The sequence below is a fragment of the Heliangelus exortis genome, chromosome 1 (assembly GCF_036169615.1).
Source record: "Heliangelus exortis chromosome 1, bHelExo1.hap1, whole genome shotgun sequence".
Classification (NCBI taxonomy): Eukaryota; Metazoa; Chordata; class Aves; order Apodiformes; family Trochilidae; genus Heliangelus; species Heliangelus exortis.
The window spans coordinates 76954339-76972420 of NC_092422.1; the positions used below are offsets into that span (position 1 = coordinate 76954339).

The following is an 18082-nucleotide window of genomic DNA, read 5'->3' on the forward strand; positions in this document are numbered from 1 at the left end:
CATGTAATGGAGAAAGAGAATATGGTTTCTGCATAGAGAAAAAAGATTTCACATACATATTAGGTGTTGTGTTGAATTTGCAAATAAGCAGTTGAATAGGGAGACTGGATATACTTTCTTATACTGGATATAAACTTTCTAAAATGTTTCTGGAAAGATTCTGCAGCTAATGCTTTACATAACTCAAAACAGCACAGAAGTTCTGCTGCAGAACAGTAGCTAATAGGTCATCATCATCACCATGGCTTGGCTTTGGGAACCAAGATTTAAGAAGGGCTCTAATATGTAAAAAATGGTAAAATACATATAATGGTCTGGCACAGGAAGTTTCTAGGTACTGGTTTGTTGGAAGCCGTGTGCTTCCTCTGTTCTTACACTGCATCCACTAATGGTCTCTGTCAGAGGCAGGATATTGGAGAAGAGGACATCTGATTTAGCACAATATAGCTCCTTCTTTTGTTTATGTACTGTGTAACTTAAAAAGACCACTGATAACAATCAGAAAGAAAGACCCTAGAGGACTGTGCATTGCAGAAAGAATTTGGTCTTTTGAATATCCATTGTTTCTATCCAAACACCTTCAGAATTAAATTATACAAGAAGTGCTAAGCAAGAATGAAAATTAACATAAAGTTAAATCCAAATACTACTACACTGATCCATGAAATACAAGAAAGAAAAATTACTTATTGAAGAACAATAACTTTCAATTACATGCACTTAATACTGAAACACTTTGTTTTGGCATTTCAAAATAGTAACATTTAAATGCTGGTGTGAAACAAAATTAAAAATGGAGTAAAATCAACACTGAGTTTTATTTGCATAATAATAAATACATGGTGCTCTTGATGAATTTCAGGCCTAAAGGCCAAGTACTCCTTATTCTTCTGAAAGTTATAATAGCATACCACTACATTGTGGAATATGCAAGCAATCTGCCTCAGTGATCTATATTGGGACAATAAAAATTTAACATTGTTTAAAGTTTTCACAGTAGTGGGTATTATACAAGTTTCCAGCACATATGAATCCTGTTGTTCTTTCCTTACACTGGAAATACTTCCATAGACTGTTCTTGAGGAATTGAGCTGAAGTAGAAATAAGTGAGAATTAAAAGCCTACTGTCTTCTCCTGCTCTGTAGACTTCAGGCTTTTTTTTTGTTGTTGTTGCTTGTCTCCTTTTCTTATGTGTCTATTGCATGGTGTGAATGAAAGATGACATCTACTGGAAGATGATAGGTGATGGTGATGAAGAATTAGCTACAAAGTAGAATGATTCAGTGAATACACTGCAGATTTTCAAGGCTGCTTGGGTTTCTCCACCCTCAGCGAAAAATACTCATAATGCTCAAGTTCAGGTAAGTACTCATATTCCCTATGTTTGTCTTCCTCTTTTAGCAGCATAATCTCTATTATGAGTTAAAATAACACATAAAACTAGCATGGAGTACTCAAAGCAGAGTGGATGCTGGTTCTGGACACAGGTTCTGTGTTAGCACAGCTGCTCTCAGGGACCTTTATTGTCCAAGCACATGTGGCACAACAAAGTGGGACTGACCAGTTTGCAGAAGGTAAGCTCTGTGGTGGGTTGCTCCTGTATATCTGACCTGTTTTGTTCTCCCAAGAAGGGGCCCTAACTGCATGATACTGATGAAAGGAAGACAGATTATAGTAGATGATCTTTACACAGAGTTGCCTGGTACTCATGTCCACAGTATTTATGAACTCCTGTTTTAACGACTGCAAAATGTTGGAGAATCTCTCTGTCTCCTGGAAATGGTTAGCTGTTTTGCTTGAGGTTTCATTCTGAGGACCAGACCACTTTCTTGCAGACTATGAAAGTCATTAAGCATATCCTTTTTAATTTTTAATCCTCTGTAATGCATAATCAATGAGATAAATGCAATGTTATTTTTCTTTTAGATCATCAGAATATGCTGTTCACTATGAAAAACCTTTACCTCCTAACTTAAGTTACTCTTGGCTTTTTAAGGTCAAATTGTTTCCCCAATCAGAGCAGCATAAGAAAAAAAAATAGCTAATCTTGCAAACAAAGACCGGATGAAGATACAAGGTAAAGAAAAAGTGATGACCATGGATATGAAAAGCCTTTGTTTATTACCAAGTAACTGTCATTAACGTTCCTGAAAATTAATTTAGGTATTGTGCCATCTTAAACAGCAAGTCCTCAGTTACATAATAATGCACTTTAAAATTGCTTTTGACTCATGTAAACAAAAGGAGATTCAAAGTTAACTAAGCAACCAAAAACCTTGTTTATTACTTTAAAAATACAGCCAAGGTGAAATGATTGTTCCTGTGCTAAGATCTGCTAAGGATGAATTGAGTATTTAGGATTATGTTATACCACGCTATAAGCATCTCCAAAAGGCAACAAAATCATATCAGTAAAAAAAAAAAAAAAAGATATTGTTGAATACAACACATTAGGACACTGTTTTATTTTTAAACACTGAAAAACAGTAACATAAATTTCAAACATGCAGTTTGTAATATCTTGGATTAGAAAGTGATGTGCAATTATAATACGCTAAGGAATGTTTAACACAGTACTTACATCTTTTAAAGTAATAATATTTGGATGCTGTCCATAGCGCAGTAGGATTTCAATCTCCTCTGTTGGATCTCTTTTACTTTTGTCAATGATCTATAAAAGCAAATAGATAAATAGGCATAATTATTTTTGTAAATACTATGTAGTTTAATACTTTGGTGTATTTACTAGCATAAACAGGTAAGTAATATTCATTATTGTTGGTAAAGAGCATGGATTATAACCAAAATAAAGCTTAACTGGAATAGCAAGGCAGAGAAAAAAAATTTGAAAAAAATCTAAAAAAATCTCTCAGTTGAAAACAGTTTTGGAGGATGTGATCTTATATCTCAGGCTGTGATAAATAGTGTAAGACTGTTGAGTAGATAAGACTTCAGTCACCCCTTCTTTAATAACATAGGAAGTTCCTAATTTGACAAGAGATACCGGTGTAACGATGCTAATGAACTGATTTTAACAAAGCTAATCTCAAGTATTTAGCTCAGCAAAAGAAAAAGCAGGAGAAAAAGGGAGGGGGGAAGAAAAGGAAAAAATTGCCCAAGCTAATTCAGACAAGAATTCCATTATGAAAGCTCATTTGAATAGCTAGGGGACTGCAGTCAGGCTCTGAAGTTCTCCCAGTGCAAACAAGCAAAATATTATTTTGCCCTATTTAAAATGTTTTGTTCTTTTTTTTCCCCTCTCTTTCTGAGCTGTAAAATTTCCTCCAATGTCTTCTCCATCTCTTTCTTACCCCTCTTCCTTTTGACACACTAAAGCCAGCACCACCACTATCCTAACACATCAACACTGATACAGGATTCCTTGAGGAAAAAAATCAATAAGAGAGGCATCAGAAAAGCAAGAGAATCCTGACATTAACTGTTATGGCTTAGAGAACTAACAGCTATGCCAGTACTTTCTTCCAGTTTCAAGAAATTACTTCATATTGCAAGCACAGAATCAAATCTGTTTCTGGCCAGAACCAGAATAATGACAAATATGTAACTACCAAACTGAAACTGGAAGGTTTCCAGTAGACAATCTGTGTACAAGGATACAGCAAAACATAATTTATCTTCACATTTTACATATTTGGGTAGTAAAGTGTTCATCAATTGAAACAGAGAAACCACCTCACAGTACAGGATCTAAATATTACTTCCCCCTCTGCTTTTCAAGTCTGCTAATCCATGCTCCTGCTTTTACAGTTGCCATTCAGCTCCACAGTGTTATATATAAAGAAAAAAAGATAAGTATATCATTCCACTTTTGGGAATTCTACTATTTCAGCTAAGCATTAAACACCTTCAAAGAAGTGCTAGAAAGCCCACTGGAATACCATAAAAAAACCCCAAACATTAAAACCTTGTTGAAAACTAGCAATCAATGAAAAGAGTTGAGGTTTATTCCAGAAGGTACACAGACCTAAGCACTGTTATGAACTCCAAGCTGTCTGACAATTTAGGAGTCTACTTGAGAAGTAAACCCCCCATAAATAACTATGTTAGAAAAAAATAATCACATTTTGAAAGAATGATGGAAAGTCACCAAAGCTTTTCCTGCTTCCCTTTCTTCAAGAAGCAGTCATGTAACTCCCATCAGTTTTTCTTTAATTACATAGGTGTTTCAAAGACTGAAGATTGCTTTTCACTCCTCAAATCAGCATATAGAAAACAAAACCATTAGCAATTCCATAAAAATATCTGCCAGTAGATGGCATATGGTTGATTAGCATAATTCACATCTGCATCTAAAAAATCTTCTTATACTATAATTTATTTGCATAAAGAATGTAGGAAATTGAGATAAATTTTATCATGTCCAAGATCTATGATGCTTAAACCTGGAAAGAGTTGGTGTGGTTTATAAAAAAGTAATTACCTTTACAGCATATTCCATGTTTGAAGCTTTATGAATACATCTCTTGCAGATAGAGTAAGACCCAACTCCAATATCTTCCTTTACTTCATATCCATCAGTAAACTGAATGCTGTTCCTGTGCAACTGCTACCAAAATAACAGTATCAATTAACAAATATTCTAAATAAATTACTTTTATATTAAGAATAAGTTTTTTATTTCCTACTGATTTGCTTCAAATTTTGAACTGATGGCCTGTAGTAGGTCAAAGTGGCCCAAATAGGCACTACCTTCTGCTTGGTATTAGTACAGAATAAATCATAAATAATGCACACTGTATTTTAGAAACTGACAATATGATGTTTCTGGTTACTGATTAATAAATTTAATGACACTCTTCAAAACAATGAAGATCAAAATACTGTGATAAAATATTAATAAAAGAGCATCACTCTTATCTGAATAGATGAATACCAGCTGGAAAACCCAGATATACTGAATAGAATGAGATTAACTAAAAATTGGATGAAATAGCAGTCAAAAATCCTTTCACACAAATGAAAAGCTGAAAGACTGAGAAATGTTCACTCATAAGGGAAGGAAATGGTGTTCTAGCATAGGCAATCTCTGCAAAGGATGCAAAGCATTTGCAGGAAACCATCTGGGTATCCTGCAGCACTGAAAAGAGGAAACAGGAGTGAGGAAGCAGTGGAGAGGCATGGAGAAAAGGCAGCAGAGATGATTTTTACAAGAGAAGTAAACAATATAAAAGAAAAGAACCTCATTTGCAAAACTTTGTGGCAAAAAAGAAGCACAGAAAAACATGTAGAAACATTTAGCAAGTCTTTAGGAGCAGAAGTTATTCTGATCCATATACCAAGCCAGACAGCTTGGTATAGATTAAAAATTATTTATTTTATTATTTATTATTATTATTTACTTATTTTATTTATTATTTATTAAAAAAAATCGGTAGATTAAAAGAAGAGCTAAACCCCCTTGAAATTTAATGGTTTATTACATATAAAACATGCTATGTGATGAACAAGGATGTTAGGACTATTTGAGACATAAGAAGAGGATTAAAGAAATACAAGAAATATTAATTTCTGAATAAACTGGTTTTAAAAAATTTTCTCAGCCATTTGCCCAACATTGTTGCAGTGAAAATATAAATAAAGGGAAATATACAGCATATCCTCTTATTCTGACCTGTAAGCCAACAGGTTTTTAATACAACTGAGCTCAGTAGTTAGCTTTCACAACTCAGTCTTCCTTAGTAATCAGAATTATTAAAAGCAGTAAGAGAAGGTAGAACAACAGTTTTTGCAGAGGTCTTTTAGTTTTCTTTCCTGTACATGCATCTGCTTTTTTCCCCACTGGCTGTAAACTCTCCAGTGCTGAAGCACACTTCTAGAATGACCTCAGCCTCATAAGGAGGCAAGGAGTGTCTCCCCCCCATTTTGCATGAGGACCACCTTTCTTGTCTCACCCAAAACTCACACAAAAGCAAACAAAGCTTTGTTGTTCAAAACCCAGCAGTATTGGCAGTAATAGAACACGTAAGAATAGCAACCCCAGCAGGCTATTAAAAGCAACAACCTCACAATTATTCATAGGGGAGACTGTATTGGAATAATTCCAACACTGCTAGGAAGCCAAAGCTTGTGTGCATACTGTGACATTGACTTTTATGTTACACTGAAATTAGTTACAAAGTATCACGGATTAGCACATTAATTTAAAGTGGCTCTGGAGGGATGGACTATGTCAGTGGTTCCAAAGTGCAGAGCAGGCCAAAAGATCCAGACACAATTCACCATTACACTCAAGTGCCTTCTACTGCACTGCAGGACCAAATGATATTTTCATGCATAGGGGAAAAAGATCAGTGTGTCTGTTATTCCCCTCTCTGTTCTGTTCTGTCTGAAATTATGGCTTGGTATTAAAGGGTTATTAGAGTACAGATGACAATGTTTTCTTTAAAGGGTTAAAACCTAATCACACCCCTCGTTGATCAGTAATGAAACAGGTCATGCACTTTTAGAGCTTGTGTTTGGATAAAATTACTTTTCCTGTATAAAGCTGATAATGACTTTGCCATGGGCCTGCATTCTATGATAAAGGAAGCAATCCCTCCACACCAAGAGACAGCAATATTGATTTATTGACCTTTTTTTTTTTAAAGCAGATATACTCACCTGGACAATTGAATGCACTCCAACTGTCTGCATTGCTTGGCTTTCATCATCTGATGCAATAGCTACAAAACTAAATCCCCGAAAAAGTTGATGTGCATTAGCACTAGGTGGGATACCAGGCGAATCTGGAAAACAAATCATCACCTTACAAGCTGAGTTTTAAAAATTTAGATATGAGATTATGTCTACTCTGAGGAACTAACTACAGCTTTATTTTATAAAGTACACAGAAACTGGAACTTACATAAAGTGTTTGAGAACCGTAATAAAAATAATTACTGAACTGTTTTGTATACATCATCCAGAAACAAAACTGATAATCATGGACTGCTAAGATTATATTTCAGTCAGGTGACATTATACAAAAAAAAAAAAAAGTACTTTTCAGAAAATATTTACATATAGTAGCATAACTATGTTATATTTATGGAAAAGTTCTCAAATTCTGGTGACACCCTGCATGTCCAAAGACAAAATTTTCTATTATATTTTTAACAGATCAGTGTGAAACTATGCAGACAGATTGCACTGAAATAGCAACTTTTCCGCCCAAATTCTGGAATAGCAAAGTTTCTACATATACATAGCACACAGAGTCACCATCATGAAATAAATGAAGTCTACACAGCCTTTGAAAAGACATAGAAATACTATTTTTGAATTTAAAAAATGAGATTACTCAGATAAGTAAACCTGAACTTATGTATATGTTTTGTTGCTGAAGATTTATTTTTAACACAGGACAACTCAGTTGCCCCTCATGAAATATTTACACTGAAGATCACAAAAACTTTTATGAATTATGGAACATTTGTCTGTGGGCATTCATTTAGGTCAATAATATAAGGAAGAACAAGACATTTCACACAAGCTGACCAGGAACAATGTTTCTATTTTTTTAATACATACATTAATTGTATTCTTTTTACCTTTTGGAGTTTTTGCTGTAAACTCAGGGTCAAAATAAAATGTATCTTCAGGTCTTCCAGTTGCAGGTTTAAAAGGGGGATGAATTTCCCTTCTGTACAATTTCTAAAGAGAAGACACAGGCCACGGTGAATTAGACAGTTATAAGACACCATCAAACACTTAATTAAGAAATTTTCTGAATTAGATTTTTATTTGGATACTCACATTCCAATCTATTTTGGAGAAGAATGCATGCCTCTTAATTTCTTCAACTCCATCTGGACCTGCTCCTTTTATAAGGAAGAAAAATATGTAAATTATTTTTTCTTGGACAAAAGAATAACTAGAAAAGTTGTATTTGTCTTTTCTTCTGCATTAATTTTAGATGTATGAATGGCAGAAATTGTGTTTTGTTTATCATTAGAGAGCAAACATGCAAGCTATGTTCAAAGCCTGTTTTACACAAGACACTGGAAATTTTTAGTCATTTTAATAATCACAGATGTTATCAATTTTATGATCAAATTTAAAATATTTTGCTAAACACTTTACCTAATCTGTTTGCTGGATTTCTTTTGAAGAGCATTCGCAGAAGACTCTGTGCTTCAGGACTCAAAAACTGGGGCATTCCAAGTTTGGCCCTATAGAATAAAAATTATTAATAGCGTACAAACGCATTTAGATAAGACTTTAATCTACATTCCCACTTTCCTCTCTCATTCAAGAAATCCATATAAACACCATCACTGAGAAAGTGCCTTCAGACATCAGAAACAGACCAAAAGTGCTGTCAGTCATGTAAACCTAGAATTTCTAGTTCTATTTTTCTGTTTTGAGTAGTATAGTATTTTTGCTAATGACTCAGGAACTTAAGTAGCAGAAGAGGTGGTAGTAACATAGAAAATAATAGTTATAGAATAACATTTTACAAAGTTGCAACATGTTTTGATCCACTTTTATGTCCAGTTATTATCAAATGAGATGAAACAAGCAAATTCATTCTGACCATAAGATAAAAGACAATTTAGAGGGGCATAAAACCACTACAGTATTAACATACACCAAGAAGACACAAGCAAAACAACAGAAAACCTGAGCTAGAGGATATAAATTAAAGGTAGGACAGACCACGCAAGATTAACAGATAAAAAAAGAGAAAAAGATCACTCTTTTCTTATTGCACCCTCGATCTATTTCAAATAAGACCTTTCAACTTGCCAGTCTTGAACTTTTAGATTTAAGTTTTTGTAGTTCTGTCATTTAATTTTGCTTTGTAATCCTAACCAATTTTTTCTCCTCCTTCCTTTCCATCTCTCATTCCACTGGTAGCATGATTTTTTCCTTAACAAGCCATGACAGGCTTTCTCTGCCTTTCAAGACGACTTGATTGACCTCACATTGCAGCTATTCCAAGATGTCCACCTCCCTGTCATTTTAGCAAGTGATACACATTGCCACTGATTCACTGCTCATTACTTTAAAACTACACTTAACTAAATTTTTCATTCTTTTCTGCACTACAGAAGCAAGCTGAGTGGGGTAGAAGCCTTCATCACTTTGCTGTCTTTGGGCTATTCAGTAACATACTGCAGACAGATCAGGACCACCAGTGCTGAGTGAAGGAATGGGCAATAAACCTAATGCTTCCCCAATTGCCAGGCACCTCTGGCAGCTGAATTCTCACTCATGCCCTTTGTACTCAGTGCTTTCTTTGCACTCACTTAATGTGGTTTCTGCTGACAGCAAAATATCAGAGAGCTACACTGCAAGAAGGAAGCAGAAGTACAACGGTATCATTTACAAAGTTACTGAAGGACAGAGGACAGACAACTAAATATGATAGGACTGACTGTGCTGGAATGGGTAGGAATCTATGTCCTATTATAATCCCAAACAGCTCCAACAGTAGGATACAGCCCTGGAGGTTCAGCATGAGAGGCCAACTGCTTAGAATAATCTAAAACCCGGCCAAAACCGTAACTGGTTTAACAAACCCTTTACTGGTCACAGCAGAAGAAAAAGCTACCACCAGGTCTTCGAGTTCCTAGGTTATACTGCTACATGAGTGACAGCACTTTTTTTTGACATTCCTGGTGAATGAAGGCAAAATTTTATCTGAAGGTATACCTCTTCAGTAAATGAGAAAAAAAATGCCATAAAAAGTTAACTCCATTGATGCAAACTATCATTTCTTCAAACTGCAGAATTTTTCAGTTTAAGGTAAAGCACACAAGAATAAACAAAAACTTGACTTGGTAACATTGTGAGGAAGAGAATAATTGTTTTGTAAGGATGATACATTTTCTGTGGATTTGCAGTAACAGAAGGTAAGAAAAGCAATGATACACTATGAAAATATGAATTTGTATGTATAGCTGTCCATTTTAAAGTGTTTTATGAGAAGTTCAAGGAGAAGTATAGTACATTTATTTGTATGCAGAAAATAAAATGAAAACATGCTGTCATTCTTATGGGCTAGACAAAAAATGTGAACTTATGAGAAAAGACTCAAGTATCTTCTGGTTTTAGCTGTTCATATTATCAACAGCAATACATAATTTATACATAGGCCATAATCATAAGCTTACAGAACATTAAAACAGGTAAAATTTCTTCATTTCACATTTTTTGTGCAGCTCTCTAGTAATAGCTACAAAGACTAGAAGGTGAGGAAAGAAAGTTGGATAGAGAATTAAGAGATACATGCTCAGATGAAATCTGAAAGTATAAATGTCAATTAACTGGGGAGATGCAAGAAGGGATATTCTACGTGGCAGATGGATAGAGATGATTTCTGTAGCAACAGTGGAAAGACTGTTGAGTAACACTGAAGTCACATGCAGGCAGGTAAAAGAAGAGACAGCTGCAACTCTTGAGATACGGACAGAAAAAATGCAAGGCTCTTGAAATAAATGAGAATGCAGCAGAACTATCTCAGACTAGTTTCTTGTAAACAGGAGGTGGTCAGAGGGAGTTTACATTTGCTGTGAATAGATAGAACCTTTTAGTTAAAGACATTTAATAATCACAACGTGAAGATTCAAACTGGCATGGTGTTGAGGCTTCAGAAGAAATTAGCACCACAAAGTACATTTGCAAATGTAAGATGAGAAGGAAAAACACAGGCAAAGAGTGACATAACAAGTATGCATTATGAAAGCAAACACAACGGAAAGAACGAATTCCTGTTCTCTAGTGTTTTTTTCAAATCACTTAAAAATATGAAAGAATTTCATATATTTACTTTTTAAAACAGGCTCTTGGTGCAAAAGAAATGCTGGCTTCAATATACAGGTAGACAAATGGTAATGGGACTAAGAACAATGATAAACAGTGAAGCAGAAAACAAATGAGAAAATGAAAATCAGTCTTATGAGATCCCATGGGAAAAAAACTGGTATTAGTAAAAAATGGCTGGAAACAGAGAAGTGAAACTATGACATGAGGGAACAGAAGTGTTTGCAAAGTGTCCCCAAAGTGGGCCAGTACATCACAGGTTGCATTAGTTCAGAGAATATGTAGGGGACCAGCAAGGAAAAAAGCAGGGCTTTATTAGCAAAACCAAGAATGTTAACTGCATGAAGGAAAGCAATTTCCACAATATTGCTAATGCAAAACCTAAAGTGGAAATAGCAAAGGGGAAAAGTGTAGCTTGGGCAAGTCATAGTAGAGTACATATGGGTAGATTCACTTTAGCAAATAGGGAAGTATCAGGGAAGCAAGCTGTTGGCAGCACCAGTAATATAAAGAAGTGGGGTGAGAAGCTGGTAAGATAAAGATAAGGAGATAAAATACTTTCTCAGAAAAAAAACTAAAAGAAAAAAACAACGGAAAAAACGCATAGGTTATCAAAAAGGGTAAGAATGTTAAAAAAAATCTTATGGAAATAAGATGGGAAAGATCATATGGTTGGAGAAGTTGTTATTACACAAAAGAGTGGCTATGAAATTCTTTGTACCTGGTATGGGGGAGGAAGAGAAAGGCAAATTAGATAGGAAGCAAAGGGAATTAATAGTATGGAATAGGGAGTGAGGATTTACCAGTACCTTTGGAAATGAGGGAAGAGTAGAAATTAGATATTGCAGCCCGGAGGGCATCCCTGTAGAATACCTGATGAGATATATAAATAAGAGTGTACTCACTTGAGAATCATAGTCATGGTTTCTTTTCTGTCTTTCCCTTGGAAAGGTAGAGTACCAGTGAGCATTTCAAACTGTATAGAGTAAAACTTTCATCAATTACATTACCTGGACAAAATCTAATTTTTGACAAAACTACTTAGCATCTTAACCTTCCAAAATTCATGCATGTTAACAACCAAGTCTGTGCAAAACAACTTCTCATTGTACAATTTAAATTACTACAAACATTGAGCAGCCTTTGCCATTTTTAAAGCTGCAAAATCCTATATCAATACCTTGCTTTGCATGCTTTAATCTGAGCAATTTAGACTATGATATTCTGTGTTTCATGTCTGCCTAATAAACTTACTGAAAGATTTATCACTACAATGTTATTTTAGTTTTCAAGAGGATGGGGGTAAGGAAAAAGATTCCCCTTTCAAAAGTTAGTGACTGTTTCTCCTCATGCAGAGATATTTAAAAAGGTAAAAATTTTTAAAATTGGTATGTACATAGCCTTCATTGGAAAGGGGGAAAAGGTTAGTTGATTGACAAAGACATGCATGATGAAAAGTGGTTACTTTATGCATACAGTGGAAATAAAGCCTGAAGGAACATGTAAGAGCTACACAGTACGTGCATGCACATTCTACAGTGCCTGGTAGTAGGCAACTGACACTGTTAAAATACTGATTTGTTCTGAAAGTGACTGAGTAAAAATAGATAAATATAAAGGGACTTCTGCTGGGCTGCAGTACACTGCAAGGATGTCAGATCTAAGTGAGTTAGTGACAGCAGTCTGTTCCTCCTGGACACAAGGTTTCCAATATTTGTCTGTTTTCTGGTATGATTCATCCTTCTAAGCACTAAAAATGTACATGAATAACTAGACTGAATAATGTGTCACTGTAGTATTCTTAGGTAGGAGCATGAAGTTGGACTAACAGCATTCTTTAAAAATGCTTTTTATTAAAATTAAATTTTAAACCTATTATTACTCTAAGAAGTATTCAGAAACTACTAGATGCCAACTCTTCACTACTATTATTTTTTACTCTAAATATTTTTTACATATAAACTTACATTTAAAATTTTAAATTTAATACCAACATAAAAAAACCTATTTATAACACTTAAGATAGTTGTCAGAAAATCTCAAGAGGCATAAGCCAAAACCATACACACAAATTAACCTTTTGCTTGTCATAGTTTAGAATGCTCTTCACGTATCACACTTTCAAAAAGTGCAAATAAATTTAAAGGTAAATTTGGAGAGCTGTGTGTTTTACTTGTTCTTGCTTGAAATAAAAAGTTTCTTTATCAAGCTCCTATTTGTGACAAGCATACACACTTGTATAAACTACTCAGCACATGTTCTTTGCCCCCCACCCCAATAATATACTCTTAACATCAGTAAGCCAATCGTACTTCAAAAACAAGCAAACATTGGTCTTCCCTACTCATCATCTTTTATTTCAGTCGGAGAGTACCTCAACAAATAATGCTTCTGAAAACTTTAAGTGAATGCTTTTAGATGTCTGGCATCCCTTAAAAGTCACTGTTTTAAAGAACAAATTAGAATCTACTTCTAAAGAATGATTTAAACGTACCTAATATCCAGCAGCAGCAGAAGAAGCTGAATGATTTGTTGAGATATTTTTCTAGTCATCATTTCTATGCTGTCACTTCTGTTCCAGCTAGATACTGTGTACTCATATCACACCAACAACTACTTGAATTCTTAATCAACACATTCTAATTAGGAATTAGTTAAGAGTGCATAAACACAGACTGTCTATGGAAGTTATAATGCAAACCAGAAATGCAAGCAACAAAAATATGCCTTAGAAAAAACTGCCCTGTATGCCATATACTAATTTAGAGAACTGCTTTTTAAGGCCATATTTTTTGTATTCAAAGTAAACTAAGACCATGAAAGCTTCACCTCTAAAGCTGTCACATTTAAAATTATACAGCAATTTTTATTTTTCACACATGTGTATTTTATAAGCAGAAAATTAAGTTTTCCAGCTTTATAAAACAAAGCAGAGGTTTAACTACTTTTGTTTTATCAATAAAAATATTATGCAACTACACTGTGATTTACTTTTGATTGGCTGTATTCTTGCATAAAATGTGCAGCTGTGCACATGTATGGGTGTGCTGGTCAGTCTGGAGGAAGTTTAGTTATCAGGTGCTACTTTTACATAGTCAGTTTTCAGATCACAACAGCATTCTAGATGATTAAAAGGTGATAGGATGACTTATTTTCAGACAGGAGAGTCCTTCTCATACTACAAAGCACACACATTAATTGTACTGTTACAGTCATATGTAGCAGAAGCATTAAGAAAGAAAAACATTTCCTTAAAATATACAACTACTTAAACTTGATCTCAAAAGTGCACAGAGAGAATATAAAAAAACATTCAGCATTCCTAAAATACCAAACATGACCTACTTTTCTTTTCCAAAGGCATATTTGACAGACATATTATTTCCCCCAACAGTGAAACTTCATGTAAGTTAGTTCCTTGCAGAAAAATTGTTAGCAATTCAGAAACTGTATCCTGTATCAGCTCACTGTCATTTAGACTATTTTGAAGTGTGAGAGCAAAGGCTGTCATTATTCCACTAAGTTGTAATTACACTGGAAACTAATGACAAAGTTTGAGAATAAATTCAAATTCAAAATTTGATCTAAATTTCTTCCCCACCTTGGAAGACAGGATTTTTCCTGTACACTTTAATGTTACTATTAGTGTCTGTAATATTCAAACTGGAATAGATGCATATTTAAATTCAATGATAACAAAAATATGGCATATTATCGGTGTTGATATGAGGCCTAGTCTGAGTTTTTGATGTAATTTAAGATCTTTTTGGTAGTTACAATTCATTTAAAGCTCACCTTGTAGTTTAACGTTTGATTTGTGTCACCAAACCTTGCAAAGCACATATTTGCTATTATTTACATTTACCAGAAACCTACCATTAAAACACCAAAAGACCACCAGTCTGCACTCTGTGTATGGCCTCGTCTATTAACGACTTCTGGTGCCATATATTCCACTGTTCCACAGAAAGAGTAGGCTTTTTTTTCATGATCAATTGACTCCTTACTTAAGCCAAAATCTGGAAGAAAAAGAATATTTGTAAATTTTTGAGGTTTATTTGTTTTGTTTTTAAATCATTCAGGGTTAAAACTTTCACTATAATGAGAAATGTGATGCTTATATCATTCATATATCCTATCTTATAGGATCCTATCATATATTTTATATCATTCACACCCAAATACATGTATGGGAATTACAGTATTGACCTCCTCTCCCCGCATTATCTCATGTTGGTAACATCTAATACACTTATAAAGCAGCTATCTTGTTTAAATACTAACATGTTTCATTTGTTTCACACAAATTATTTACTGAATAAAAGGAAAATGCTAATACTATGAACAGAAAAGATCTAGGTGTTACAATTTCCCTTTATTCACCTGTTAATTTGATATGTCCTTCCTCATCAAGCAGGATGCTAAAAAACATTAAAAAAGAATAATAGAAGTTATTACAATATCTTTTAACTGTTGTTTCAGACAATGTACTACCAACATTTAGGAATAAACAGAACAGCACACACAAAGACAGACAAATTGAGTATATATGAAAAGAAGATTAGGAAGAGATACTTGGAGTGACACACTTCCTTTTCCTTTGTTTTTTTCATTTTATTTTTAAAGATTATGAAACACAATCAGCATATCTATTTTATTTCACTGTTCAGCACAGCATGCAGTAATATTCATCTTAATCTTACGGGTTTGGCCATCTGCAGCATATGCCATTATCACAATTGATAAAACACAGATATAGTTCTATTTCTCGTAAGTTGAGCAAGACATAATAATACAATTTATGCTTGCATAAATTTTGTATACAGAATGGGCATTCATCTGTAATTACCATTTCAAAAGGTGTTGAACATTTCAAGTATCATCAAGTAACAAATATTAGCATGTTGTACCAAAGCACAGGACCCACAGGCCCTATACTTAGAGCAGGAATTGTGCTTCTGCCTATTTATTTCAATCACAGAAAAGATCATACTTCTGAGAAATGCCAACTATCCATAACCACTACTGAAAAAAAATCACAATTCAAAGCATGTAAAGTGTTTGAGAACTGGACTCTGTAAAGACACCTACACAGCAGACTTAGTTTCTCCCTTCTTCTGAGGAGAGCTGAATTTCACACCTGGGATGACAAGACCCTGGTGCTCACTGTTTGTTCATTCCCCTGCCCTTCTCTTTTCCTTACTGCAGTTTCCATGGCAGGAAACAGCCTCACAGTAAAGATACAGCCTGTGAGAGTTACTGCTGTCTCATCCATAACTTCACTTGGCAAGTAGTTTCAACCTTTGATAGGGTGGTTTTGAGTTTTTTTGGTTTTTTTCTTTTTTTCTTTTTTTTTAACCAGATGCACTCAGGGCTTAAAACCAAGGCTTTTCAATTGGTGTGGACATATACAATCACTACTTTTTTTTTAATCTCATGTTAGAGGAAGTAGCTATTTGGTCTTCTGACAACTACAATTTTGTTATTTTCCTCCTGGAAGTAAATGTTACCAAAAGTAATGATGTTCTCTTGTTTTGCTTTTAAAGATCTTATTCTTCTTGGCAAGCTTATTTTCACTCACTTGAGAATTATTTAACACTCTGAGTTTAAAAATAATTCATTCCCTGTTATTTGCAGCCCCCATGCCAAAACTCTCCAAATTTCTAATTTGAATATGAATCTCTCCTCATCAGTCAAGGCTAAACATTTTAAAATTTGTGGGTTTGTTCCCAGAGGATGCCTAAAAACCCATGCTATCCTAATGGAAGTTCCATGTAACAGCCAGATTCTGTGGTACTTTTGCTTTTTGCCACTTTTACATGAGACTATTATCTCACACTGACTTTCCAGGTTCTCCATGTAGCCATAACAGACAAGTGGGATCACCAAGAATATCAGGACTTCAGTTATTACAGATTTCCTTGCAGTAAAGTAGGATATGTTAATTAACTCACTAAGCAAAAGGGAGAAGATGCACACATTATTATTCCTCCCTGGAATCTAAGTTACAATATAATCCAATCTAAGAGTAACACTTCAGCATACATTAATAACTGAAAAGTTCAAATGTTCCAAATAATAGCACTGACATTTTCTTCTTTATATCTTCTAAAACTAAAAAAAGTTACTGGAGGAAAGACAGGAGACAGAATTGAATCATTTGAATGGAGCATGGATGACTAACATATTGAGACACAACACCATACCAGAATGGTAATTTCAATCTTATTTTAAGTTTTCAGTGTAATTATGTGATCGTCAATATGCTAAATAAAACTTGTGACTTATTATTTTCATATTTTACTTAAAAATTTTAACTACATTCTGCTCTTACTGCAGGGGAGTGTTGGAAAAGATGTTTACTGCTAGTCTTTCAAATGCAGATATACAACATTTGACTGTAACTCTGTATTATTGATTTGTTTGAAGTTTATCTCTAGTCCAAAAATTCCACTACAATGACCAATACAAAAGGCAAAAACATCGTTTCCATTTGAAACCCTAAAACAGCTGAAAGAGCTATAAAGAGAAGTGTGTTGGTACAAGTGCTATACAAATCAAATCAATACACTGCATTTGCTGAAGAGGAGTCTTACTTTTCTGGTTTCAGGTCCCGGTATATTATTCCAAGACTATGTAGATGGTCTAAAGCAAGTGCTAATTCTGCTAGGTAAAACTTAACGTCATCTTCTGTGAACATCACCTGAAAAAGGAAATCAATGTATTTTACAAGTAAAGCTTACACCAGCACCAAATAAAAAAATGGTAACAGTGGCTCAGCAGAATACTTGAATTAGTTCATAATACTTGAATTAGTTTCTATATAAAAGCCTAGAAATTAAAATTTCTTGGTAAGACAAAACCTAGGATCCTAAAATCAATGCTACATCACAGCACGTACTTGAACTTCTGAAGCCAATATCAAAACTGAGGTTATTTGCTTCTGATTGTTCAAGAGAACAGACACATTGTAGAGGGACTGAAAAATTTTAGGAAGCAGACTTAAAACAACGTGACTACTATTTTGTTGGATTCCAAACAACAAATGGAACAAAGAAATCCAAATGCCTAAACTCTATCTACAGAGAGATAAGAAGAGTACATGAATCCTATTTTTCAAGAGACTGTCACAAAGTACTATGAAAAAGAAATCATGGTGATGGTAAAAACCACAAGATGCAGCTCAAAACACAACTGCACAAAGCTATATCAAAAAGCAAACTCAGGAAATGGCCTATATAAAAGCACAGGTAATATCTCAGGTTGCAATCCCACATGTTCTGTTAGGAAGATAAATTAATCCTTGTTTACATTC

The 18082-nt window shown here is 34.4% G+C and overlaps 1 protein-coding gene across 4 annotated transcripts in view; it reads right to left on the minus strand.

Moving 5' to 3' along the window:
- Positions 1-18082, minus strand: part of RPS6KA3 (ribosomal protein S6 kinase A3) — a 75664-nt gene that overhangs the window by 14750 nt on the left and 42832 nt on the right. For 2 of the 4 annotated variants that reach the window (XM_071749610.1, XM_071749628.1), the window contains 10 exons: positions 17364-17470; positions 15151-15188; positions 14644-14786; positions 11673-11743; positions 8083-8171; positions 7756-7820; positions 7551-7653; positions 6622-6746; positions 4442-4564; positions 2582-2671 (listed from right to left, as the gene is read on the minus strand). In XM_071749610.1, the coding sequence (XP_071605711.1) occupies positions 2582-2671; positions 4442-4564; positions 6622-6746; positions 7551-7653; positions 7756-7820; positions 8083-8171; positions 11673-11743; positions 14644-14786; positions 15151-15188; positions 17364-17470 (954 nt within the window). Of the gene's footprint in view, positions 1-2581; positions 2672-4441; positions 4568-6621; positions 6747-7550; positions 7654-7755; positions 7821-8082; positions 8172-11672; positions 11744-14643; positions 14787-15150; positions 15189-17363; positions 17471-18082 lie in introns of all 4 variants that reach the window. The other 2 variants (XM_071749600.1, XM_071749620.1) reach the window with 1 other exon arrangement.